Source organism: Saccopteryx leptura, chromosome 2, assembly GCF_036850995.1.
Source record: "Saccopteryx leptura isolate mSacLep1 chromosome 2, mSacLep1_pri_phased_curated, whole genome shotgun sequence".
Taxonomy (NCBI): domain Eukaryota; kingdom Metazoa; phylum Chordata; class Mammalia; order Chiroptera; family Emballonuridae; genus Saccopteryx; species Saccopteryx leptura.
In genome coordinates this window covers 252,819,031-252,846,027 of record NC_089504.1, presented here as the reverse complement: position 1 = coordinate 252,846,027, position 26,997 = coordinate 252,819,031, and the positions used below count along the sequence as shown (strand labels likewise).

Here is a 26,997-nt window from a genome sequence, read left to right as displayed (position 1 = left end):
AACCATGGCTCGATTGAAACGAGTTGGCTCTGGATATTGAAGAGGGCACAATGGCCTCTGCCTCAGGCACTAAGAAGAGCTCTGTGCTGAGCAATGGACCAACACCCCAGATGGGCAGAGCATCACCCTCTAGTGGGCTTGCCAGTTGGATCCCAGCTGGAACACATGCAAGAATCTGTCTCTGCCTCCCCTCTTCTCACCGAATTAAAAAAGAAAAAAATTTTAAAAAGAGCCAAGACCAGTGAACATAGGCCACTACTAATCAAAGCAAAGGTCAGGTAGAAATGTTAATAGCAGACAAGATGGATTTTGCTCTAAAATCCATTAAGAGACCATCATAGGTCTTATATACAGATTTTTTAAAAGCCAACTCCATTAAAAGATGCTGTGATCGTGACCTCGTAGCTGTCTAAAAATAGAGCTTCGGGGTGTATGAAGCAAATGCCACCTCAGTTACTAGAAGAGTTTGCAAAATCCAGCTCATGTGGAGAGTATCAAAGTATTTCCATCAGGAACGGATAGACAAGCATAACAAGTAGTCAATGTGGAGAAGATTTGAACAAAATGAATAACTGCAGTCGCTAAAATATGTAGGAACCTTGCTTATATCTAACTATATATATATATATATACACACATACAGACACACACACACATACATATACACACACACAAATTTTCTGAAGTATATAAGAAATATTTACAAAAAAAAAGGTTAATAGACAGCAAATTTCAATAGAATTTAAAACTTCTAGCCCACCTTAACTCAAATGTCCTGCAATGAAATTACCGGCCCCCCATGAAACGTCTTACTTTAAAAATCATACATTTTGAAAGTAAAATACAATAATGACAACAACCACAAAACCCCCTACATTTCTTAGAAATCATGGGTTAGAAGGAGACGGTAACGAAAATTTACAAAATAGTATTCAAGTGTTGCTATATTGCTCTAAATATTTTCTAATCCAGCCCCCAGAATCTCTGAATCTGTGTCCTGGGGCGCTTGAAGTCCTGTCCGGGGAGCTGAGTGGTTTCCTAACTGTTTTAGGGCAGAGCCCCCCCCAGGTGGGCTGCAGACCCCCAGTGAGAACAGGGGGCCCTGCCCAGGGTTAGCAGCTGGAGCCTAAGGCTTCCACCCAGGAGGAATGCAGCCCCTCCTTGGGCATAGGCTGCTCCCAGCCCCTCCTGGCTCTTGATTGGCCACCAGCACCAGAGGGCGGTGGGCAGGGCCTCCTTATAGTCCCCCTGGGGAGCCCGCCCAGGCATTGCTGGAGTTCAGTTCACCAAGACTGCTCTGCTCAGACCTTGTCCTCACAGCTGAAGACTCAGTTGCCAACATGTGCAAAGGACTCGCAGCCTTGCCCCATTCCTGCCTGGAAAGGTGAGGACTCGCTTGGCTTCAGAGGCGTTGGGGAGGCATTGCATCGGCTCAGGGGAGGGTACCCGGAGGCAGCAGAGGGTCCTGCAGGTGGTGGGGGGGAGGGGAGTTGGCAAGACAGGTGCTGGAGGCAGAGTGGAGCTGTCATCTTGGTGAGCCACATGGAGGGAGGATCGGAGAGACCTGAGCCAGGAGATTGACACCCCGGGCTGGGTCATGCATCATGGCACCCAGAGCAACCCCCTCCTGCAGAGGTGCCTGTCTGGGCTGCATGCTCAGACTCAGAGATGGTGCCTCACCGCATGGCCTGGTTTTCGTCCTGGTTCCCTGGCTTCGTGTGTGTGTGTGTGTGTGTGTGTGTGTGTGTGTGTGTGTGCGCGCGTGCACGCGCCGGGCAGTTAGTTGACTCAGTCCCTCTGCGCCTCAGTTTCCCCATCTGTAAAATGGAGCCAAGAACATCTGCCTCACAGGCTGGTTGTGAGGATGGGTGAGGTGACATGAGAGGCTCGGCACACCGCCTAGCGCGTGTTAGAGCTCCGTAAACATCAGCCTGTGTTCGTTCATGTGCTGGCGCCCCGGAGGAAGGCAGGCTTGGGCGAGGCAATGGGGCTTCTCACTCTTCTTTGCGTCCTGACTCCGTTAGAAGGAAGCAGCTGGATTGCTGGACAGAGAAAGCCCTTGAGACACAGAGGCCATTTATTGGCTACCATTCTGTTCGAGGGAGATGGAGACTCCCTTTGGAGGTTCCCTGGTTTTCCTTAAGTGGGATGACAATCTGGACAGGGGTGGGGGTGGGGGTCCTTAGGGTCTGGGCTGAGCGATTAGGACAAATGTCTCACTTGTTAGAAAATTTAACCCCCAACGATCCTAGCTGACGCAGAGTGGGAAAGGATGCTTCTCTTATTTCTTAAGAACGGATTTGACTGAATTAGGACTGAGCCTTCATTGTCGGAAGGAAATTAAGGTGACCCTGGGGACATCCTGACTATCCTTAAGGCTGGGGGCAGTGTTTGTCTGAGAAGTCTGTGTTGTCCAATGGGCAGCTCTGACTTCTCCTCTCACTAGCTTAGCTCAGGTCTTCTTGCTGATGAGTTTTACCCAAAAAATACCCTCCCTCCAAATGATATTTAAAGAGACAGCATTACGGCAAAAGATTTGTTTCCAACAACCCTGTGACTAAGAATAAAACCTACCCTTTCTCCCTGTTGTCAAAAGCCCGGATTGTTTTGAAAAGATAGACATAACAGTTCCTAGTTAAGTCATCACTGTTAGATTGAAGCTAGGGTGGTGGTGAGGTTGGCCACGGGACCGACCTGGGAAGGACAGATGTTGATACTGGCTGCTGCTGACGGCTCTCAGCCTGAGAAACGGGCAGGTGAGAGAGAGGCAGCCCAGGGTTTCCCGAATGGGAAAGGATACCCGGCTATTTCCTCTTCTGTTTTCGTGACTCTGAAAATTGCCGCCCGCCTTTCACAGCTTCAACGGGATGGATGCCGCTGGCCCACCTGTCATTTGAAATCCTGCTGTGCTTTCAGGCGTGGACAGATCTCGCCTTATCATGTGGGGGAACGGTGGACTGTGGGACGATTGTGATGTCGGTCTGGCAGGCGTTTTGTCCCCGCCGTCCTGCATGTGGTGAAGAACTGATAGGTGTGTGTTGAAAGTGTGGCACGGTGACTGATCTTGCTGTCCTTTCTGTTCCTTTCAACAAGCTTCTTGCTCACGAAGACACGTGGATGGAACATTTTTCACCCTGACTCCTCTTGAGGTTTTGTGTCTGATTCACCAGCAACATAAATCATCCCTTTTCTGTGCCTTTTAATGCACGGTCCCTTCTTATACCCCAGGACGTAACCGATGTTCATGTGGACTCTGGCCAAGTCACCAAGGGGAAGCTTTTCTTGCTTTGGGATCTCCCAAGTCTTTAGATTTCCTGGTAGCACTCTGCAGCCTTTGTGTCCTTCCCAGTTCGTGTGTCTGTGTGTCATGGTCTGTTGTTCCAGTTGCACCCGGAGCCCTCTTTCCAGTTACAGTGCTGCCTGGGGGTGAGGGGTGTTTGGGGGACATGGGACAGGGGAGCCGTGGAGCTGTTAGCACACATGAACTCGTGGGGAGAAACTAAGACTGTGTACCCTGGCAGAACAGTGACCCTGACTTCATGCTTCCAAATCTGCCCCTCCTGCCCCTGCTTCCCACCACACCCCTGCCTTGCCACCCCCCCCCCAACCCCCGCCTTTCATTTCTTCTCTGCTACCCAGGGAACAGGGCGGCTCCTCCGTGCCTAGAGAAAGCTATTCAAACTTTGCTTAACATAAATCAGGACAACGAAGCAGTCTGTTATTAATGGCAAGCCCTACTGAAGAGTTAGTTAAGGTGCAAGGTCTCTGTTGCCTTGGAGCTAGAATTCGGTTACACAAACCTGGTGATCACATCCTCATTTTTCAGTCACGGGAAGGAGTCCCGGTGAGGGGCCCCTGCAGCCATGAGCATTGGGCTGCTTGGTCTCTAACGCCCTCTCCAATTCTGAGTAGTTAGAATAAAGTAAAGGGCGCTTGGTCTCAGTGACTAGCAAGGGATGCACTTCAAGGGAAATTCTTCCTAATTCATGTCTCTCTACAAGTTCAGGAGCAGAAAAAGACACGATTCATGGAAAGAAAAAACAAAAAACACTGAGAAACCCAGCCCCACACTGAAATCTGTGGTTCTAATCCTGATTTACAAGAACGCCGATTTCACAAAGCTCTGAGCCTAGGAAATGCTCCTGTCTCGGTGTTTAGAGAAGCGTTAACCCAGAGTTGGCTTTGATGTGTTTATAGATACAATTCTTTCTCGACATATTTAGATTTTTGAGACTGCTCCTTCTGAAAACTCAAAGGGGACCTCACATATTCTTATATATTTAAAGAGACCAATAGTCTAGACATTTGAGCAACAAATGGCCCGCCAGTCCCCAGGTGCTGTCTTGTTGCACTGTGAAACCCGGGCCAGGGGTGGGAGAAGGTCAGACCGCCAATTTAGGAGGACAGAGTTGAGTCAACTGAAGGTCTTCTTGTCAGCAGTGATGATTCTCAACTTCAAATTCTAGCCTTCTTTATGAAAATTCATGTTCTTCCCAGGGTGTCTTGAATATCCCTGAACAAGCTGAATTTGCAAAGGAAACATTGCTCTTTGGGGAAAGATGAGAGTCTTCTCTCTCTCTCTCTCTCTCTCTCTCTCACACACACACACACACACACAGTGTTATTTTTAGGAATCCCCAAAATGCCACCATTATCTACCCATCAGCCAGTGTGATTCTTATTATTTTTGTCCATCCTGTGGGGAGAGTCCTGATGCCAAGTTCACAGTCTCTATCGGCAAAGGGCAGTGAGGGACAGATAACAAGGACCGGGCGGGCTGTCACCAACCCTTTACCTGTGCAGGTGTCTCCCCAACTCTGATTTCTGCTGAAGGTTAGAAAGGTTGCTGGTGGCGGGACACCTGAGAGCCGTGTTCCCACGGGCTTTGGGGCGTTTCCTGTGTGGTGATGCTGGGACTTTCAACAGCCGTACGCAGTATATGGAAAAGGTGACATTTGTGCCTTTATTTTACTAAACATCCCATTCCCCCCCATCTTCTCTGATTTATGGGGGTCTGACAGGGACAGTTGAGAGTGGGGAAGTGACTAGGAGCAGGACCACTAATTAACTAACCTTCCTGTAAGACCGTAAAGCCACTGTGGTCAGCAAGGTTAAACAAACACTGCTTTTCCTCACGCCATGGGTTCATCCTTGGGTCCTGCCCTAGAGGAATGATCGGCACGGAGTACGCTAAAGATGGTGGCAATGGCCTGGCCTGTGGTGGCACAATGGGATAAAATGTCGACCTGGAATGCTGAGGTCGCTGGTTCGAATCCCTGGGCTTGCCCAGTCAAAGCACATATGGGAGTTGATGCTTCCTGCTCCTCCACCTTCTCTCTCTCTCTCTCTCTCTCTCTCTCTGCTCTCTAAAAATTGAATAAAGTCTTAAAAAAAATTTTTTTAAAAAAAGATGGTGGCAATGAACATGAACAGATGATCATAAGAACAGACCCAGGATCTGCCAAGAAGACGAACCACAGAGCCGGTGGTAGAGCTGTAGCCGGGGTTAGGATCACGCGCTGTGGGAAATGGCGGGAACCCGAAGCTCACTGCAGCCCACAGATAAACACGGTCGCTGGTGTTTCAGGAACACGCTGTGATGTTGAGAGAGGGGATGAGCTCGTTAACAAAGTTAGGGTGGGGGGTGTCATCACTAAGAAAGCCTTCCTTCCAGTCCTTCCTGACAAGACTAGGTTATTTCTCTGGGTTGCCTTGCAAACCTTCCTACTTGCCTTAGGCAGGAAGGCGAAAGAGCTTGAAATTGCAGCCCCATTTGGGGGAAAAAAGAAGAAATGAGTCCTCTGTGTTGGGGATCCCCTGTGAAGGAATAAATGCTCCCAGTGGTAAGAAAGCCAGGCAGCGGCATGGGGGTTCAGGGAGCTTTTGGTTCAGGGTAAACTTAGTTACAGGGGGTGATGCCTGCCCGAGGGCTCCTGATGGGCCCTCAAAGGGCAGGGCGGTCAGTTGGGTCCACACAGAAAGACAGGCGAGAATCAGACCGTGGCGGCCTGCATGTCCAGGGGTGAAGGTGGGCTGGCCAGCGTCAGGCTGCTGCTCCCCCATCGCATGAGCCACTCATCCCGTCCCCAGCGAGACCGAGGGGACGCTGAATTCCCCATCACAGTCCCTTCCGGGCGGTCCGTCCAGAATCCACCCACTCCCGACTCTCAAGACTCAAGAGATTTGCTCAGGGGAAGATTTTTATCCCCTCGGCCTAAACTGTTAAATGTCCAAGAGGACACCCCGTGCGTGGCACGCCGTGGGCACCCGATGATAACTGAGGGCACAGGCCTTCAGTGGCTGGTGAAAGTCACCAGACCGATTGCCCCCCACCCCCACCCCCCCGCAGCCTCTGTCCCCGCTCCTGAACGAGCGCGTTCTGACAGCGTGGTCGCTGCCTCTGCCTGTCTCTTTGTCCTTCGGCCTGGGCTGTGCTGTCAGATCCCAGAGTCTGACGTTCGGAAGGATCCAGGAGAGGTTATCTAATTTGTTTTTCTCCCGTTAGCACAGACTCCATGCTGTTAGGGGACAGATGATATCTAAGGTGAGCTTTTTGTCTCTGGGGCCAGTGTTCATGGCTTCTGTCTGTCCCGTTGGCCAGAAAGCAAAGGACCCAAACTTTAATGAGTGCCGTCAGGATCAATCATGAGGAACAGGAACCAGAAAGCGGCTGGAAGCCAGAGACGCCAGGTCCCTAGCGTTTCTCCTTGAAAGTTGCCATCAGTCCTCAGATAGCGCAGGGTTCTGGGTCTGCACTGTATTTCAAAGGCCGAGCCCCACCCCCCAGGACAAAGAGCGTGAACGCCTGAGCTGTGGGCTGGTTGTTGGCTGCCTGAGAAGGTGACTTCTAAGAGGACATGTTGAAGAAATGGGGAAACGGCCCAGAGTAAGGAGGGACGTGAGTTCAGCCCACCTTCTGTGGAGTGCGAGGGCCTGGAGGTCGGAACCCCGGCCCTGTTCCATGCTTGCTGTGTGAGCTTGGGAAAGTCACCACACCTCTCTGAGCTTCATCTCCCATCTGTGAATGAGGGCGTTTGCCTTGTCAGGAGAGAAGCTGGCTACGCAACAAATGACACAACGAGGAAACATTTCTTTTTACGCTTCCTCCTCAGAACCTCAGCTTTTAAAAAAAGAAACAAAGATGAATTTGTAAGATAATACAGTATCTTCACCATTTCACCCATAATTCTTTCAGCAGGTATCTCTTTTTTTTAAAAGCATAACGACTCTCTCTAAAACATAAGACATTAAACACCAGGGTCACACTTAAAAAGGAACTGGGTATCCAAATTCCCTCAGGGGTCTTTGGCATGTGGAGTGTTTGAAGTGGGACCCAGCTGGGGTCACATGTGTGTTTACTCTTGTTCAACTTCATCGTAATTAGGCTGATAAACACTAGCTGTGGACTAGTGTTCTTCCTACAATTAATTGGGCTCCAGTTATATAACTTGCAAATGCACTTCTGGACACACAGGGACAGAGACCAGTGCTTTCATTCATCCTGGGGACATTAGCCGTCCTAATCTAGAGTATTGATATGGGAGACATCCAGCATCACAAACAGTGTGACCTGAGGGGTTTGGCTCTGGGGTCTCTCACCCCCTCACTGACTGCAGAGAGTGTCTCACCAAGCCCCTCCCCCACCCCCAGGCTTCTCTACAGAAACCTCAGCTTGGGGCATTTGCCTCCCAATAGTGAGGGGACCCACCCTCTGCCCTGAGGTCCTCTGAGCTGGTGTTCAGGCAACCACCCACCCCCAAGATTGAAAGGGTGTCCCCTGGTCCCCCAGGGCACAGATACCACACCAGCCTGGGGCTCACAGTCTCTTATATCCACCCCCACCCTCCAATCAGTAGGCTTTGTCTTTCATTCCTTTTTCCTTGCAGATATTTATAGAACAGACTTTTCATATAGCAGTGTAAGGGGCTCTGTAAATGAGGAAAAAAGTCCTGGGTGGGGTTCCAGGGTACTGAACGAGGAACCAGGCTTCCACCCACTGTAAGGGGGGGGGGGGGGCGTCATAACCGGCTGCCCTGTCCTGGCTCATTAGCGATTCATCAAAGGCGATGAGTCAACAATCGGACCATCTGTATGCCTCCCAGCCTGCCCGCCCTAGCGTTCCTAACTTGGACACCATGTATTTTGGGGGAAAGACACACACACACCCCTTACAGGAAGAAAGCCAGGGACAGGATGTAGACTGAGAACCTCCCTCAGTGAAAAACATGTGATTTCCTTCCAGGCTTTTTGGATCTCAGTGAGCTAAATCAGAAAAGACTTGCGGCCAATTCAGAGCCAGCTCCCAGTTTGTGAAAACTGCCTGTCCGTGTGCCGCGTCGTGTTTTAGTTCTGGTGACTCCTGTGAAGGGAAAAGGTGGTCCGGGTTTCTTGTCGTAGTCGAGGGGGACTTCCACCCTCACGGAGGCCGTGGGTTCTGACAGTCCACGGTCCTTACACTTTGCTCACAGTTCATTTAGTTTCCTCTTAAGAGGGGAAGTTCCCGCAGGCAGGAGGGCCCAGGTGCCAGGAGCACACGGATACACACCTGGCCTTCGGGGGGTGTGGTTCCCGCGAATGCGTACACACCGTGTCACGTTTTTGTCTTGTCTGTGGGAAGGGCGGCCCACTCACGCCCTTCTGAGTGCTGCCCAGGGGACTCGTCCTCGTCCTTGACAGGGAGTTTCCCTCCTTGAGGCTGGAAGGAGGAAGAGAATCAGGTGTCCAGGGTTTTACGTAATGAAGTTATTCTAGCAGCTGAGCAGCCCCTGGAAGACCGGCCATCCTCCAAGCCGTGGAGACCGTGTCCCATGACACCAGCCTGTGCCAGGCCTGTGCCATCCCAGAAACTTCCCTTTTCAGCAAGCGTGGGGGCGCGCGGCTTGCCCCTAGACCAGGCTGGGGAGATTGGGTCTTTCCTGGGAAACCTGTCGGGAGGTCCACCCAGTCATGAGAGGCCTGTGTCACCCACACAGCCAAAGCACACGTGTCCCGGGCCTCACTCACCCTGACCAGGGCGCCCCCCAGGAAGTCCAGACACGGTGTTCTTTCTTTGCAAGGCTTCATCCGTTGCTGCATCAGGACAAAATAACTTGGTTTGACCATTTATCTCCTTCCAAAAGGAAACCTTTCGGGATTGAAGGGTCTCCGGCCAGCAGGTCTGAGGGCTTCAGCCAGCTGACCCCCGATAATCACGCTGGCTTCGTGAACAGCGCATCAGGCTCAGACTGTTCTGTCCTCTATACGTGCTCCTGTCTCCTTCCCAACGGCTCCCCGCACACCCTGCTCAGAACAGCACCCAGCCCTTCTGGACGGAATCTCAGCCAGATGCCACAACTCTGGGCTCTAGAACGATGTCGAAACAGCCGGTTTAGAGTCAGAGAGGCAGCACATGGTAAAAAAAAAAAAAAACACGCTTGAAAAATGGGAAGCGTCCAGCTCTGTGAGCGCCTATGGTTGGGAGCGCAGAGTGCGGGCTCTCTGACCTTTTCTTGTATGAAACCTCCGTCTCCTGATGAGGCCCTGGGGTCTGGGGGGACCCAGGAGGCTTAGGAAGAGTCAGGACATTTTATCGATAATGTAGTTGGCTGTACTGGGATGTCCTATTTTAATGAATAGTTTACAAGGTATACCGAGGTCAGTAGAAACGTGGGGCGGAGTGGGGGACAGCGATGGACCCGGGCACTTGGGGCAAGGTCAACAAGGCAGGTCACACCAAAGATTTTCTCAGAAGAGCCGGTCGGTCATCTGAGGTCCGGTGCAGGTGCGGACCAGTCTGACCCTGTTTCTAACCCTGCCCCCCACACACGTCGCGAGCACAGATACCACTTGAACACACACATGCATGCATGTCTTCACACACACACACGCACGCATGCACACCTCCCTGGTATTTTTTTTTATGACTTGGAGAAAAGATGGGTGAGATCTACGCAGACAGGACGAACGTGAAGATGTGTCCACCTCGAGAAAGCAGAGTCCTTTCACGAAGAGGAACGCTCATTGGAGGGGATTCCTTCCTTCTCGGGGAGATGCCTACTCCTGCATCCATCGCTCCCTTTCTGCATTCTCTCTTTAGCTGCACATCGAGGGGGACAACTCGATGTTGGGATTTTCTCAACATTCTCCTCGACAGGTTTAAAAAGGCTTCACACTCTTTCTACCTGTCCTCCCAACATTTATCCTTCAGCGACGCTGAGACTAGCGTAAGCTTCAGGCCCCTCCACGTCCAGATGGGGCACGATGGTTGCAATCATGTTGAAACAGGCAAACGGATGGCCGGACCGCAGCTCGGGAAGGGAATATGGAGCTCCGGGTAGCCCTTTACAGACACATTATATTAAATGGATGCTGGCTCGGGGCCCTGACTCTGTTCTTCCTGGAAGACAAGAACAGCCAAGACTACTGACCATCAGGAGAGTCTAAAAATGGATGCCTCACACCATTTTGCTCACACCTAGACACACAGTAAAAGCCCAACAATGTGCACTGATGCAGTCTGCTCCCTGACCTCTTTTGTCCTCTCTTCTAATGGGACCAGGTCAGACTCAGAGACGGGGAAGGGCCCCAGGTCACAGACCAATCCCTTCTCTTCTAGACAAAAAGCCGGTCCAGACTGTTGGGTGACTTGTCCAAAAAGATCACAGTTCGAGGTGAAGCTAATTAAGGTCCCCAGATAACCTTCATGTTATCTGATGAACTTTGATTTTTGAATGTTGTGTGTACCTTTGAGAATAGTCATTTCTTCCACCGGCACCATCATTTAAAATGTTTTGATGACCAAACTACTAATCATCTTTAAGGAGAAATGACTTTTTCCATTTCTATCCACCAGAGGCTTCAGCTGTGATCAGAATGTCTGAACATCTGAGAGGTGACATGGTAGAGTCATTGAGAGCCCAGAGGCTAACATGAGGTTGGGTGGACCCCACCCACTTGTCATTTCCTACGTGATTTGGGGGCAAATCACCTAACTTCTCTGTGACTCCGTGTTCTCACCTGGAAGGTGGGTGTAACAGGTATACCTCTCTCATTGGATTGCTACAAGCACCAGAAAGTATACGTAGTCTATGTGTTGAGTCAACTGTTTAGTTATCTCAGAAGGGAATGCTGCTTCTTTGTGGGTGATCTCTCCTGGTTATCTTCGTGCTGGGAGAGCTGTGCAGCCTGGTCACAGAAAGGGAGGGGGTCAGAACAGAGGACTTGGAGAAGTTTCCCAATGCAGCCAAAGAGGAGTTATCGCATTGGGCTCAACATAACGGCCCTTCACAGGGGACATTAGAAAGCAAACAAGACCCAGATGGCAGGGTGCAGGGGGCCAGAGAGAAGGAGGACACAGATAACCCACTGCGCCTGGCCTGGTGGGTGACAAGATGAATGGGCTGTTGGCAAACTGTGGCAGCCTGGGAAGGGAAATTCTTTTTAGGAGGAGGAGATGAATTTATTCCTCTGAACTCTCTGACCTTCCCCTTCAGCGATTCTTAGGTGATGATGTCAAGTCAGAACCCTTTTCCTTACCCTGACCTTCCCTGGTAGTTTTCTAGTGACTGACTTCATTTTTCAAAATGCCCAACTAGAACTGTCCTATGCAAGAGCCCAGGGAGTAACTCACAGCATCTGCTATAAAAATGAAGCCTGTGTAGACAGCCAACATATGTCCCAACTGTGTGTAGAAATGAAGCCCACAGGACACTGTAAGATTTGCGCTCCGAAGAGCCTGGTTTGAGTTTTGGGGGTCTAGGTGGGAAGGAGCTGGGTTAGAAGAACTTAGCTGGTCCAGGGAGGGAAGTTAGATAACAGAACATTGAAAAATAGACCACTCCGAGCCCTGGCCGGTTGGCTCAGCAGTAGAGCGTTGGCCCAGCGTGTGGAAGTCCTGGGTTCGATTCCCAGTCAGGGTACACAGGAGAAGCACCCATCTGCTTCTTCAGACCTCTAACTCGGTGGCAACTCCTACCCAGTTAACCACACCCTTCCGGGAGCCTGCACCCTCTGCTCTGGGGTGTGAATGCCACGGGTGGACCGCGTTGCTCACTGGGAGGAAGGGAGGGAATCCGCTAAGAATGCTGGCGAGAACTTTCCGGGACTATGACTCTGGGATGTGAGCAGGGACCTCGAAAGCTCCTTTGGAGTTTTTAGAAAATGTGTCAGGAAGATGTGGACTTCTGTGTCCACTTTGGGGAGGACCCCTGGGGAGCTGTGGGGAGCACCTGCTCTGAGATCCAACCAACACCTACCTGTTCCTTCCCTGTCACTCGGGTCCAGACAAATCATGTGTCCCCAGGACCCACCCTCAGAAGCCAACCCTCTGCCCTCTGACCTCTCACAGAACATTCCCAGCTTCCTTGTGGCGGGCTCATATCCTTTCTTGCCCACTGGTCCTCAGATTCCACTCGAGTTGGGTTATTGGATATCACCTGATTTTGTTCTTATCCTAACCCTGCAAGGCACACACTATCACCATAAAACCAGCACAAATAAGTTAAATGTCACGTCTGGCCCAAGGTCAGACTATACACACTCCAGGACCTGAGTTCCGGTGTGCTAACTTCCGATGGTGAGCTCCCCACAACACAACCTCGGAGCTGCGTCCCAGTAAAACGACGCACACGTATCTCCTCGACGGAAGTGGCTCGCAGGTCAAGAGCAGTGTCTCACTGCCCTTGCGAAACACTCCCCCGCCTCCCGCAGTGCCCGGCACACAGAGCTGATAAGGCAGTGGGTCCAGAAACGCACATGAAATCAGTAAGGAGACAGATCCTTGAAAACAAAAATCTCAAGAATAATGAGACGCTGGTGCTCCAAGATGTCGGGGGTGGGAGAGAAGAGACGGTTTGAAATCTAACCGTGTCCTTCAGACGAGACACATTAGGCCCAACAAACCCTCTCCAAAATTTGGCCAAAGTACGTGTTTATAAGTGTTCCAGTGAGTTCAGGCCATGCACACGGGTCGATGACATAAGTTCGTGGGAGAGGACCCGTCACATGGTGGACTGGTTAGTTTTATTATTAAGAGGTGTCGACTTTAGTTAAAGTCTTGGTGAAATTTATTCCTCTTTCCCTCCCTCCTTCTCCAATACCGCTTCTTCCCACTTTCATGTCCTTCTTCTGTCTTAGAGAAAGTGAGTGAAATAAAGTAGGACCTGTACGCACAACTGGAAACTGACTCCGAAGTCCTTCTCCGTGATTTACAGCCCAGTGACACGGGGACACAGAGAGCCCGGTCCCCCCGGGGCTCAGGGCAGCTCCTGCGGGAACGCCGCCTGACCCCATCCGCCTTTGGAACTCAAAATAAACATAGATTTCTGTCTTCCTCCGCCTGAGGACCGTTTTCCCACTGTTCTTCATCTGGCTTCCAAATTGAATCACCAAAATTCAGAGACGCTGCCAACCGACCACATTTGGAATAAGACAGGGAATTGGAGGTCACAGGGGCTCCATGCCTCTGTCCTGTTGTCTGTCTTGTCCCCTCATTCTTCTCCTTCATCACCTCCAATAACCTCCCTGATTGACAAGTATGTCAGAGACTGGCCACAGAACCATGGGAAACAGCTCCTTGTCGTGGGAATCTTTGAGCAGGGAGTGGCCGTGCTCGGAAAAAAACAATACTCTTTTTTTTTTTTCATTTTTAAATAGCAGCACAAGACAGATGGTAGTGCCGGGGGGACCCGAGGCTTTGCTGGTCAGTGGGAGGCCTCGATGGCCTCGCTGTCATTTCATGGCAGGGCTGTCCGGCGATGTGGCCTCCCTGCGCTTTCAGAATTAGTGCCGTTAGTCCAGGGTCCCCTGCAAGGCTTGTCTTGCATGTCAGTCAAACAGATCTGGGTTGAGCATAATTCTCCTCTGTTCCATTCTATTCTATATAGGTATCCATTCAGTGAACACATATTTACCAACACCCACGTGCAAGGTGCCATGATCATAACAGTAGCACCCATGTAGCTGAGCAGGAATACAATAGGTAACATTTATAGAACGTTTGCTGTGTGCCCAATGCTGGTCTAAGCTCTCTAATGTGTTAACTTATTTAGTAGCCTTATAACACACACCCACATAAATGTACACACACATATATAAGGTAGAAACTATACCATCACCATTTTTGCTTCAAGACTGGAGGCTCAGAATTGAAGTCACTCACCAATGTCACTCAGCTTGGTCAGAAAGAGCCGGACTAGAACCCCAAGTGTGTATGGACTCCTATGCCCTGCCCCCTCTTCCTTCCTTTGTTCCTCTTTCTCTCTCTCTCTCTCTCTCTCTCTCTTTAATTTTTTTTGATTGAAGACAAAACTGCAATAACGTACCCAGGATCACCCAGCACATTAGCGACTGAGTTGACAGTAGGGCTTAGCCAAGGGCAAATGTTGCTCCGTGACACTATGTCTTCCCTCCGTGTCAGATCCTCTGTTGGAAGTTGTCTTTTTTTTTTCCTTCATGAAGACACGAGACATTTTCCGTCACAGGCATAGGTTTCCTGTGCATAACAGCCGCACAGTAACAACCCCCGGCCGCTGATGGGGGGCGTGTCAACGTGCCGCATAGCAACAAGTGCGTCACGTCAATCACTCACCTTCATAGCCACAAGAACCTTCCTTATAAGTAGGTACCGTGATTATCCCCATTTTATAGATGAGAGAACCGAGAGAAGGGAAGGTGTAACAACTTTGCCAAGAGCCCCACACATGCAGAGTAAACCCAGGTGGTTTGGCGCCCACACCCTTGCCGCTGCCCCTGTGCCATTCTGTCTCCTGGCTTTTAGGAAAAAGCCCCGTGTTGGCATTCACTGGACCTTCACCTTCTCCCCAGGAACAGCCTTTCTGACGTGCGTCCGTCCCAGCTGCTCCACACCCTCTCCTGGTTACATGGCCCCGGCGGGCGCTCTGCCCCAGGCAGGAGGTAGACGGCTTCTCCACCAGGTGCAGGGAAGGGATTTAACGCAATTCAGTGTGTTGCCCTTAACGGCAACAACAGAACCGAGTCTGGAAAGTGTCTCATGACATCATCTGCTCAGAGCAGGTGTCACGTAACTGAGTGTTCCCAAAACGCTGGGCACAGTCAACAGAAAGGTCCATCGCCCGATTCCAAGCTCAACACCCCTCGGTTAGTACGGTCTCCTGACCACTTCCTGCTTTTGGGGGCGAAAAGTGATTTTTTCATACTCACTGGTGGCTGGCTTCGGAATAAAAATTTTAAACAGATGCATCATTGTTGACATGGTTCTTGTCCTAAGCTTCACAAGCCCTTGACGGCACTCCGGGGCCCTGGCTCGGAGTCTGGCTGAAGTCCAGGGTGAAGCCGGAGATCAGGTCCCATTATAGGCACCATATAACTCAAAAGTGAGAGGGAAACCCGTCATATGTAGAAGAAAACGTGATTGAACACCTCAATGAATTGATATTTCATCTAAGTTGTTATGATTACAATCTTTAAGAATTGTTACAGATCACCTGTTTTTGTTTTTTGGGGAGTTTTTTGGCCTTTTTGCTGTAAGAAGGGTTTACCCCTCGACCATGGGTAGAGTCCTTGCATCTGGATTCAGGAATCACATGATTGAAATGAAAGTTCAGTGACCCCACGTCCTCTCCCATGGTTGAATAGCTTAGCGACCTGGGGAGGCAGCATGCTTCTCCCCCAGGTGACTGAGGAAGTAGAGGTCCAGGCTACATCAATCCACCCTCGTTCAATCTGTGTTTAACCAACAAGAATGGTGGGAAACAAGGCCCTGGCCAGTTGGCTCAGTGGTAGAGCATCGGTCCGGCGTGTGGAAGTCCCAGGTTTAATTCCCAGCCAGGGCACGCAGGAGAAGCACCCATCTGCTTCTCCACCCCTCCCCCTCTCCTTCCTCTCTGTCTCTCTCTTCCCCTCCCGCAGCCAAGGCTCCATTGGAGCAAAGTTGGCCCAGGCACTGAGGACAGCTCCATGGCCTCCGCCTCAGGCACTAGAATGGCTCATTGCAGCAGAGCAACGCCCCAGATGGACAGAGCATCACCCCCTGGTGGGCATGCTGGGCGAATCCTGGTTGGGCGCGTGCGGGAGTCTGTCTCTCTGCCTCCCTGCTTCTCACTTCGGAAAAATACCAAAAAAAAAGAAAAAAAAACTTGGTAGGAAACAGCCCTTCCCATACCATCCCTAGCAAGCCAGGGCCTCGATTTCATTTTTCATTACCGTTCAGACCCTCCCTGGCTTTCCTCCCGTCTTCCTCGGTGCAGTCACCAGGAACTGTTTCTGACTTTCCCCTAATCCTCCCGCTTTTGTAGCTTTGTAATTTCACCAAAGAAGTCATGCTCGGGAAATGTCGTTCGTTTGTCTACCTGAGAGAAAATGAGTGTAACGCAAATCAGATATTAATATCCCGTAAATTGAGGGAAACTACTAAAACTATAGGTGATATAAGATGGGCATTACAGACAGTAGAGGTGGTGACGGTGGTGATGATGGTGATGGCTACCAAGTTTTACATGCCATGTGTGTGTGTTACATGCAATATCTCATACACTCCTTACAAACTTTTTTCTCATTTTTTTTAAATTCAGTGAGAGGAGGACAGACTCCTGCATGTGCCCCAACCAGGATCTACCCGGCAAGCCCACTAAGGGGTGATGCTCTGTCTTTCTTGTGCTGCTGCTCCATTGCTCAGCAAACAGGCTCTTCTTAGTGCCTGAGGCGAAGGCCATGGAGCCATCCTCAGTGCCCAGGGCCAACTTGCTCCAACTGAGCCATGACTACGGAAGGGAAAGAGAGAGGGAGGGGTAGAGAAGCAGCTGGTCACTTCTCCTGTGTGCCCTGACTGGAAATCAAACCCAGGACATCCACACACCGAGCCAGCATTTTACCACTGAGCCAGCCAGCCAGGGCTCCACTTTTTTCTCAGTGACAGGTGTCAGTACCGCGGCCTCATGCAGTGTCACCTGGATTAGCATAGTGAATCATCACAGGAACTTCCGTGAGGATGGGCTCTTTTTTCAGACTCTGTGGCTAGCAAGAGGAAAAACAAAACCTAAACAGATAATTCAAGCTACATGCAGAGCCTGTAGTCAAAGTGAAAGGTCTTCTTATTCTCATGTTTCAGAGCTGTCTGAGCCTCAGCCCTGACACTCAGGGGACTGCTGTGGTAGGCCCCCATTGGCCGTAGCCCGAGAGGGTCCTGGGGGGGGGGACACAGACACAGAAGGAACTGGAAAGGAAAAGATGGTGTGGAGGTGAGCGAGTCCATGTCCTCATTTTAAAACCGTCTGTGCAATGAAAGGAAACTATGTATGAGTCAATGTAACAGCTTTTTTGTAAATTAGACAGGAGATTTTCTTATCTTTCACTCCCTGAGATCCGTAATTACTCATCTTATGCGTTTTATGTGCTTAAAATCGTCTCATCGCCGTCTCCACAGGAACGAACGAGGAAACTTTGCAGTAGCAAAGCCCTCTCTGGCCACAACGTGAGTCCCGTCCTGGCTGTTCAGAGGCTTTGACTATGACCAGCCCTGACCTGGAGATAATGTGAGCAGATTTGTGAGGAACAAAACTGATATATTTTTATTTTAGTTCACGTTGGCTGATGTTTTTGTACGCTGTGTTTCCAAGCTTTGGGCCACGCACAGGAGGTATTTGAGACTCAGTTTCTCCCCTTCAGCAAGTTCTTCCCTCCAGCTTGGAAAACAGACCCATAAATCAACAGCCGTCCTGCCTACGATAAACTCCCATTTTAGAGGCTTATGTTAAGTGCCCCGAGGAGATGGTGGTGACAGGTGGTGGCTTTTCGCCTCTGCCATGCAGCGACTTGCCCTGTGGGTTGATGTTTAAAGACCTTCTGGGTGCTTTTCTGAGTTGAGACTCGTGATTAAACAACGGGCATGTTAGCAGGTTAGTTTTGAAACTGGTCGTGAAAACAGTCACGTCCTGCGACCGGTGCCGTGCGCAGAACTGCGACCGCATTGACTTGCAGACACGTGGAAGGTGGAAAAGAGGGCAATGCACCAAAGGCCACCCACTGGCAGCCCAGGCTCGTCCACAGGAAGATGACTGTGGGCACAGAAGATACTCCAATGGCCGTTCTGGGACCATGGGTGAGGGGCTAGGGAAGAGAAAACCCAGATACACACACACACACACACACACACACACACGGGTAACATGTTACAGACATGCAACGTGAACAGCCAGGACGGGACTCACGTTGTGGCCAGAGAGGGCTTTGCTACAGCAAACAGTTTCCTCGTTCGTTCCTGTGGAGACGGCGATGAGACGATTTTAAGCACATAAAACGCATAAGATGAGTAATTACGGATCTCAGGGAGTGAAAGATAAGAAAATCTCCTGTCTAATTTACAAAAATGCTGTTACTTTGACTCATACATACTTTCCTTTCATTGCACAGACGGTTTTAAAATGAGGACGTGGACTCGCTCACCTCCACACCATCTTTTCCTTTCCAGTTCCTTCTGTGTCTGCCCCCCCCCCCCCCAGGACATGCAACTTGCTAATTAGATTAGCAAGCAGGCTAATTGAAGTTCACAGCTGGAAATGGCCGATGACCACGTCTACACTGTCCTTTCACGGACAAGGAACAGAGGTCAGGGCCATCAAACTTGGTTATTGTTTTCAAACAGCGTCCCTCTAGCGAACAGCAGAGGTGTAACCTGAGCCCTCAGAAGCCAGGCAGGCAATGCAGGAGGGAGACTTTGTTCCTTCTCGGCCAGGTTCTCCTAAGTGAGCTACTCAGACTCTCCATCATTCCATTTCTTCCTCTGTGAAACGGTAATAACACTATCGTCTCTGCCCTGTATCAAGTGAGAGGCTACGGACAGGAATAAGATTGTCAACCATGGACACGGTGAGAGCTCGAGATGTTAACTAGGAGGACTCAAGGGTCCCGATGTCCATCCTCGTGTCCTTCCTGCTGCCGCCGTCCACCAGGGGGCCTCGTTTGTTTGTGTGTTTCACACCCGGGAGACGTAGTGCTCAGGTCCATGTGCTCACGTGCTGTTCTTGTCTTCCTCTGTCTCTTCCCTCAGGGCCAAGGAGATTAAGATCAAGTTGGGAATTCTCCTGCAGAAGCCAGACTCAGCGGTTGACCTTGTCATTCCGTATAATGAGAAGCCGGAAAAGCCAGCCAAGACCCAGAAGTGAGTCGTGAGTGTGGGTCGTGCCCCTGGGTTCCCAGAGCAGGGCTGGGCTACATGCTCAGCGGACCCTCACCTGCAGACCCTCCAACTGCTCCCTAAGCCCAGGGGCCCTCACAGAGCTGCTCATGAGCAGGCACATTACCTGACCTCCCTGTGTCAGGATACTTAACAATAAAGGGAAGACCCCACCCGGGAACCAAACCTTGTAACATGGCACCAGCCACCTCCTCGCCTGTTCCTGTGCTGCCCTGGGCTCAGGTGTGGCCGTCTTTGACCCGGTTAAGGCTGATTGCAGGTGCTCCCCTGCTGAGGGGTCGCTGTGGGGTCTCCGAGGGGGCTTCCCCAGCAGGGAGATGCCCCAGGGACCCCCCCCCCCAGGAAGATGCTCAGCTCAAGGCAGCCAATTTAAGCCTCTTAATTTCTTCTCCGAGATGTTGGGCCATCCAGGTCTAACACAGAAACAGAGGACTGCTCCGTGCTGGGGGCGTGCGCACCTGACTAGCGGTTTCAGTGTCACGCACTCGCAGTCCGAAGAGCAATGTTTCTGCGATCTGTGAATCAATATCCCCGGCGGGACTTCTGCAGCCCGGCCTCCCTCCCCACATGCACACCCACCCGCCTATCAGTTCAGGAGGAAAACGATAGTTCTCAGGGCTCAGATATCAGGGCAGGGAATGTGGGTCACTATTTGCACCTACTACACGGTCACTTAATACCACGGCTCATTGCATCCACACCGTTGGCCTTCGCTCCACCGGCCGCGTCGCCTGTCCTTGCTGGGCCGACAACATGCTGTCTTCCCTCCACACATCCACATCCGGAAAGGAAGGTGTGGAGGAGAAACGGCAAATGTTCTCCGAGGTTCCCTCTCCCCTCAAGGGAGCATCGAGACAATCATCACAGAATTGGGGCAAAAAGCACAGGGATCCCATTTAACCTCCCTTTCTTGTTAAAGGTAACATCCGTGTAAATGGGCCCATCTCTTCCTCGGTTCAGATGACCTTGGAGTTAATAATATAGCTGGCCTGCTTGGGAGACAGATGGGTTATTCTTAATTGGTATTTTCTTTTTTTTTTTTTCTTTTTTTTTTTCCCATTAACCTGAGTGGATATTTCCCCTCTTTGGCTTTCATGACTTCAAAGAAATTGCCAGCAGACGGGAGGGGTAATTGAGTTTTCTGCCTTTAGAATGGGATTCTAATTCCGTGTGGGGTGCGGGCGAACGGCTCTGACACCGAAAGAAAGAAAGACCCATGTTGCCTAGCGGCACCTGGTCAGAGAGTTTGTTCTGAACTAAGTGACACGGTGCTTGCTTACCAATCGGTCGGAGTTTGTTTTAAAAATAACTACAGGACCCTGTTCCCCGCTTGGAGCAGCTGCTCTCCGCTCCCACAGACCGCGAAATATTTGGTTGGACAGGGGTGGGGCGGGGGGCAGGCGTTTTGGAAGAAGACCTGGGGCTATTACTGGATCATTTTTCTTGACTTCCAACCCTTCTTGCAGAAGTTAGAATTGTTTTGGAAAAAACGTCCTGTCCCTGGAGACGATGTTCTCCACGGAGCTCTCCCACCGTGTCCCAGGCCCTGGACCCCGCCCTCCGCCTCGGGTGGGGCAAATCCCCAGCCCTTCAACTGGGAGGAGGATGGGACCATGGTCCGTGTCCGCTTCACGGTCTCTCTCCTCCCCATGTTAAAATTTCCCTGTATTTTTATTTTTTTATTGGTTTTTTTTAAACACACATTCTTGTCTCAGAGAAGAAAATAAACCTCGGAAGATAAAATAAACCTTTACCAGACTGAAGGTATTTTTAAACCCTTTCATCTTAAAAAAAAAATGCAATCCCTTTTTAAACAAACCTTTTCTGTTTTTTGAATATATGTTTATTCTCCTCATTAGAAGCAAAACTACTGCACCATGAGAAAAAATAAGAAAAAAACAAATGGCCTACATCTCTGTCGTCCACGCCAGCCCCCCTGACTGACTCAGGATGGCTAATTGCTCTCTCCATTCCCTCTGAGACAGACAAGCACCCCCACGTCCACTCTGAAACGCCCTCTCCCAGGCCTCAGCCCTTCCCGCTGCCCCTGCTCACTGCTGTCGGGTGGCTCTGGACACGGAAAGTCACCTCGCTCTGTGAAACCAGCAGCTCTGAGGCCGCACCCCCTCCCTGCCCCCACCGCCCCCCAGCACTTGACTGTGCCTGCCCTCGGCCGCCTTTAGCACCGTCCTTGTCACCGGCTCCCTGGGCCCTCTCTCTGCTTTCTCTCTCTCACTGGTCCGGCTTTGCCCACCGGCTCCCGGGAGCGACCCTCAGGCCCGGTCGCAGGGCCTCACCATCAACAACACACACATCAGGACACTGCACACGTCGAGTTTGCCACCCCTGTTGTCCTGTCCTCTATCTGCTGGGAAACGCTCAGGCACCAGCAGGGACAGCCTCGCACCCCACTTTCTGTTCCGGGTGCTCCCCTTCCCCGGCCCGGGTCACTAACGTTCCATCCACTCCATCTTCTGTTGTTGTTCCACCACTGAGCGACTCTAGAAGGACCCCCCAAACACATACACACACACACACACACGCACGCACGCACGCACGCACTCACTGGTCTGTACGCAGCGACAGGCGTTTCCACACCCACATGTGACCTGGGTAGACACAGAGCGAGACCGCTGGGAGGACAAAGTGCACGGACAATGCCCGGCCCACAGAGAGAGAGAGGAGGCCGCGGAGGCTGTTTACATCTGGGTCCCCCTCCGCGCGGTGCGCGGGTCCCTGGCGGCCCTGGGGGAGGAACTCGGTCGGTGCCCGGGGACTTGCGCCCCGTCCTGGGCAGGCAGCTCTGCGGGGAAGAACGCAAGAACAGAGCAGACGCTGACAAGCGCCCATCAGTGACTCGAATTTTATTTCTCGTGTCAGGAGTAGGAGTGTGTGAGGGCACAGCCAGGACTCTTGACACAGGCGCAGAGACTGTGTAGGCTTTTCTAGGAAAAAAGGACAAAGGCCAGCGTCCACCCCCGCCCCATGCTTAGCGAGGTTGGGATCCTTCCCTGGGGTCCCAGTTACTAAGTGTCAGAGTTGCTAGTAGCTACAGGAACGGTCCAGGGGTTCACATTGCTCACGTCTAAAGTTGTGGGTTATGTGGGGCTCTTGTTGCCCGGAGTCAGTCACTAGAGGCAGACTGGACCATTGTTAATGCATATACTACATAGACGGGCTCAGGCCGCAGGGTAGCTAATGCGGCAGGGACATGGGTAGAGTGGAAGGGGCCCCCGTGACGAACAGGCTGCACCTCCATGAGGGACAGCGAGCACAGTGAAGCAAGGGTGGTCACCTCCCGGACCAGAAGGCACCAACACCGGGTGTCACACGTCCCCCAATTAATCATTGCTGTGGGTTTAGTCAGCCTTTCATGGGGACCGGCTTCCTCCCCCACCCCACACCCACACACAGACTCTGTGTCCAGCTCTGCAGTCAGCTACGGCCTTGCAAATGGGGTACTTAGTGGTCATTTAGAGCTTGCATGTCCCTCGTTTCCAAAGACATCAGACTTAATGAGGGCCGACAGATTCTGAGAACCGGGACAGGACGAACCTGCGTTCCCTCCCAGGCACTCATCACAGCCGCGGGCTCCGTGCTGCGAGGCCGCGTCTCGCTGTGACTGTGTCCTCGGATCTATCTGGACTAATTTAACCCCCAAGCGGGCTGTGCACGTGTCCCTTTCAAGGATTTAATCTTGGCTGTGATGTGCTTACGACAGTGAGTATTAGTCTGGTTCTCACGGATCCTCTGGGACAAACTGGACCCGGGGACCTGGTTGAGCTGGGTGCACCTGCTCATGTCACGTCTTTGAGCCCGTGTCCGTTTGGGACCGACCATGGGAAAAGGGAGCGGGGGAAGGTGATGTCGCTTCATGAGAATAGTTATAAAATCAGAGAAACAGGCGTGAGCAGGCCTGTTTTTTTCATCCAGTGATTTAATATCCTGCTGTCTCTGCCGATGACCAACACAGGCTCGGTGGACGTCTGGTACACGCAAAACACTGAACCCACTATTGCTAGGCAGCAAGGATTGTGCCAAAATGCAGGCGTGAAACAATATAGATGAGGACAAGGTGACCACCAGGAGTCAGGTCCTTTTCTGGTTAGGAATCAAATGAGGCAGAAGAGCAAAGGGGGACCCCTGAACTCCACTCTGTGTCCTTTCTCCTTCCTGTGTCTCCTTCGCGCCACCTGGAGGAAAACGAGGCAGGGAAGGTCGTTCATGTAGTCAAGTTAAATTTCCAAGGAATGAGTGTTGCATTTTTGATTGATGATACCTAAGCTTCTTGACTGAGGAAAAAAGAAGAAGAAGGAGAAGGGGAAGGAGAAGAGGAAGAAGGGGAAGGGGAAAAAGAAGAGGAAGAGGAAGAGAAAGAGAAAGAAGAAGAGGAAGAGAAAGAAGGAGAAAGAAGAAGAAGAAGAAACCATCTAACAGAATCTCACCAGGATCACGACTCTCATTTTTGGCACGTCCGACCTTCAAAGAGTAAAAATGTAAACATTACGAAAAGTCATAGAAGGAAGACTCCGGAGCTGAGCGTGTCCTGCCGGCAGGCGGACGGTGTGAATGAATCATTCACAGGAACTTAGCTCCGGATTCCCCCGCCGCCTGACTCCCTACATCAGGAGAGGCGCGTCCGAGCCTGGAACGGCAAAGGGAACGAACAGTAGAGAGAAGTAGCAACTGGCTCATCAACCTCTGTGGCTACCCTGAGTCACTAAATCCCTAAAGAGACTGTTTTTAAGGGAAAAAAACAAACAAAACAGAAGCAGGAATTTCCCTGGCTTGTCCGAACAGTAGGTAACCAAGAGTTAAGAAAAGCCCGATGTAGGAAAAATGCCTTCCCTGGTCTCACCATGCGTTAACAAAGGCTTTGTCGATCTGTGTTGACGTGATGGGGAAGAAGTCACGTGACCACGTCAGAGCGGGTGAGTCCCAGGAGCACACAGCCCGCCAACCTTCCCAGGCAGCGCAGCCTGGCCCAACTTGACCCTGAGAGGTGAAGATGAAATGGCTGAAATTGTAGCAGATGTCCAAGTGCAAACCACCGAAGGGGGAGTTACGGTTTAGCTCTTACCATCTGCTTTGAGTCAGCGTCCGGAGCCCTCAGGTGCTACATTCCGGTTCTCCACGTAGAGCCAGCCACCTTGCTTCTCGGGAAGAGGAGAGCTTCTATACATCACGAGCCTGTCCGAATCGGGCAGGGCAAATGCACCCAGATCTTTTTAAATAGTATTTGAATAGACTCGCCACGGTCACATTCCCATCACCCAACCCCGCCGTCCAGCGGCCCTGAAGGGATGGTGGGGGGATGTGGGTGGGAGTCGGTGCCCTTTGCTGACTCAGCCAGGTGGTTGTTTCGACGGGCACTGGCGAGACCGAGAATGTGGGCTCCACCCTGGGGTGGTCCCCGGAATTTCATTCAGTTACATTTTAGGGGAGGGGAACAACTGGAGCCACCATCCTGACATATATAAGAATGTCAAGACACAACTTCATGACAGCTTGACTCCACTCCTAAAAAAGGGACAGACCTAACCAAAGGGCCCAAAGTGAGGTGAAACGGTACCACATAGATGTCTGAAAGCAAACCTGATTCGCCAAACCCAATTGTTAGAGAGAAGACAGCTCTCACTCCCTTCTGCTGAGGATGGGGTCCTTGGCTGTGTCACCTCTAAGAGGAGCAGGTCCTCGTTGCTGTTGCCGTCCCTTCTCACGCTGTCCCTTTGTTCTGTCCTGGCTCCTGGTTCAGGCCCGCGCCGGAGGAGGCCCTGCAGTGGCGTGACTCCCTGGACAAGCTTCTGCAGAACAACTGTAAGTCCGAACTGTTTTTATTAGGTCAGCGGGGGATTGGGGAGGACAGAGGAGAAGACGCCTTCGTGGGGTCCATGTCTTCCTCCTCAATGTGGACATTTCTTAAATCTTCCAAAGGGACTTCAGCAAGGGAAGGTTGGGCAAGGTGGTGCCCTGAGAGCTCAGGCTGACAGATCCTGTCCCCGGTCCTGCCTATTTGTGTGCATGTGTCCTGGCCGTGTGGCTCTTCATATGTTCATCAGTCACAGAGAGTTCTGCCTCTTCTAGCTGGGCCTGGAGATGGATCAATAAGGATTGAAGTGCAGGTGTGAACAGCCTTAGGCTCTGAGGCCCGGATGGGTCGGCTTCCTCCTCTGGCTATGTGCCTTTTACAGCTTCCTCTGAGATGTGACAAAAGTATCAGTGAGAACTCCATTCCAGGCGAATGCCAGCACACCTGAGCATGCCTTTCCCCTAACCCGTGCTCCTCAGCGTTTCCCAAGGCGGCAGGTAGCGCGTGCCGGTATCCCGGTGTTTGAGATGCGCCCCAGTAACCGGGTGGTGGTCTGCGGTCACACAGAACTGTTCTCCCATCCATGCAGGGTGTCTGCTGTGCGCCCTCCATCCAGAACGCTTTGCAGTCCTGTCTTTTTCTGTTGACCTCCTACCTCTCCTATCAAAGCTCATCTAAACCCTAAGCCCCTGGTCTTCCTGACCAGCCAGAATTAATTTTCCCTCCCTCTGTGCCTCCAGAGATAGTTGTCTGGACATCTTTTATGCTACTTCATACTTACAACTTTATACTTAATATTTGCTACTTTGTATTCTCATTATAATCCTTTCCCTCTTACTATGGGTCATAAATGCCCATTGACCGCCAGGACTTAAAAGTCTTTCTGATTTGGAAAATTTCACAACAGGAAGTGCACAGGATGGAGAAAATGAATACTTGTGGCATAGCTCACTCCAAAAGATGGTTCTATTTAAGATACCCAACCCCCTTCTTCCATCTTCAGCCGCAAGGATGGAATACGGAATTTCGTTAGACACTTTGCAATGATAAGGGTTTAGAAAACAGGTCTCTTTCACGGGGTCTCCATGACAAACAGGCACAGAGGAGACAGCAAACACTCTTTTTATCTCGTTTTCGGGTGGCGGGCTTCCGCTTAGCTGTGACAGGCTCAATCCTTGCTGTTCGGAGGCTGAATACCAATGCTTCTTATTTGGAACTTTCTCCATTTTAACCGTTGTTTTTTTTTTAAATACTCTTTTTGTTTATTTTATTTTGTGGGCTCACTGAATTCCCTGCCCTGACACATACCAAGTGTCCAATAAATGTGTATTGACTCCATGGGTGATAAATGAATTCATTTTGCTTCTTTTTGTGAGTGTGTGTGACAGAGACAGAGAGATTCAGAGAGAGGGACAGATAGGGACAGACAGACAAGAAGGGAGAGGGATGAGAAGCATCAATTTTTTGTTGCGACACCTTATTTGTTCATTGATTGCTTTCTCAATGTGCCTTGACCGGGGGCTACAGCAGAGCAAGTAACTAACCCCTTGCTCAAACCAGCGACCTTGGGTCCAAGCTAGTGAGCCTTGCTCAAACCAGACAAGCCCGCGCTCAAGCTGGCGACCTCGGGGTTTCCAACTTGGGTCCTCCATGTCCTAGTCCTATGCTCTATCTACTGCTCCGCTGCCTGATTAGGCTCATTTGCTTCTTGAACCCAAAATTCCATGAGGTTAACGAAGAGAAAAAAAAATAGTTATGTTTCTTCATCGACTCATTCACTGTCTTACTTGGTGGTTCAGGGGCCAATAGCAGCCTGACCGGTGACGTGTGGATACAGAAGGAGCACTAAGTGCCCAGGGGTCGGGTGCCTGTTTATTGCTGTTGTCAAGAAACCTGGGAATTAGCCGAATTACTGCCATGTTTTCAAAACCATTAAGGAGGGGAACATATGTTTATGTGGCCCACATACAATCCTCTCCAGCTGGGCAAATGCTCAGCTGAGGTCAAATGTTTACATTTTAGGCTTTTAAAGGACAGA

The 26,997-nt window shown here is 51.0% G+C and overlaps 1 protein-coding gene across 1 annotated transcript in view; it reads left to right on the top strand.

Annotated features, from left to right (window-relative positions):
• The first annotated feature begins 1,267 nt into the window (after window positions 1-1,267).
• The window catches only part of RGS5 (regulator of G protein signaling 5), a 37,901-nt gene continuing 12,171 nt past the window's right edge, over window positions 1,268-26,997 (top strand). The window contains exons 1-3 of the mRNA XM_066371368.1: window positions 1,268-1,384; window positions 19,004-19,114; window positions 24,906-24,967. Coding sequence (XP_066227465.1) covers window positions 1,341-1,384; window positions 19,004-19,114; window positions 24,906-24,967 — 217 coding nt within the window. The 5' untranslated portion in view covers window positions 1,268-1,340. The remainder of the gene's footprint in view (window positions 1,385-19,003; window positions 19,115-24,905; window positions 24,968-26,997) is intronic.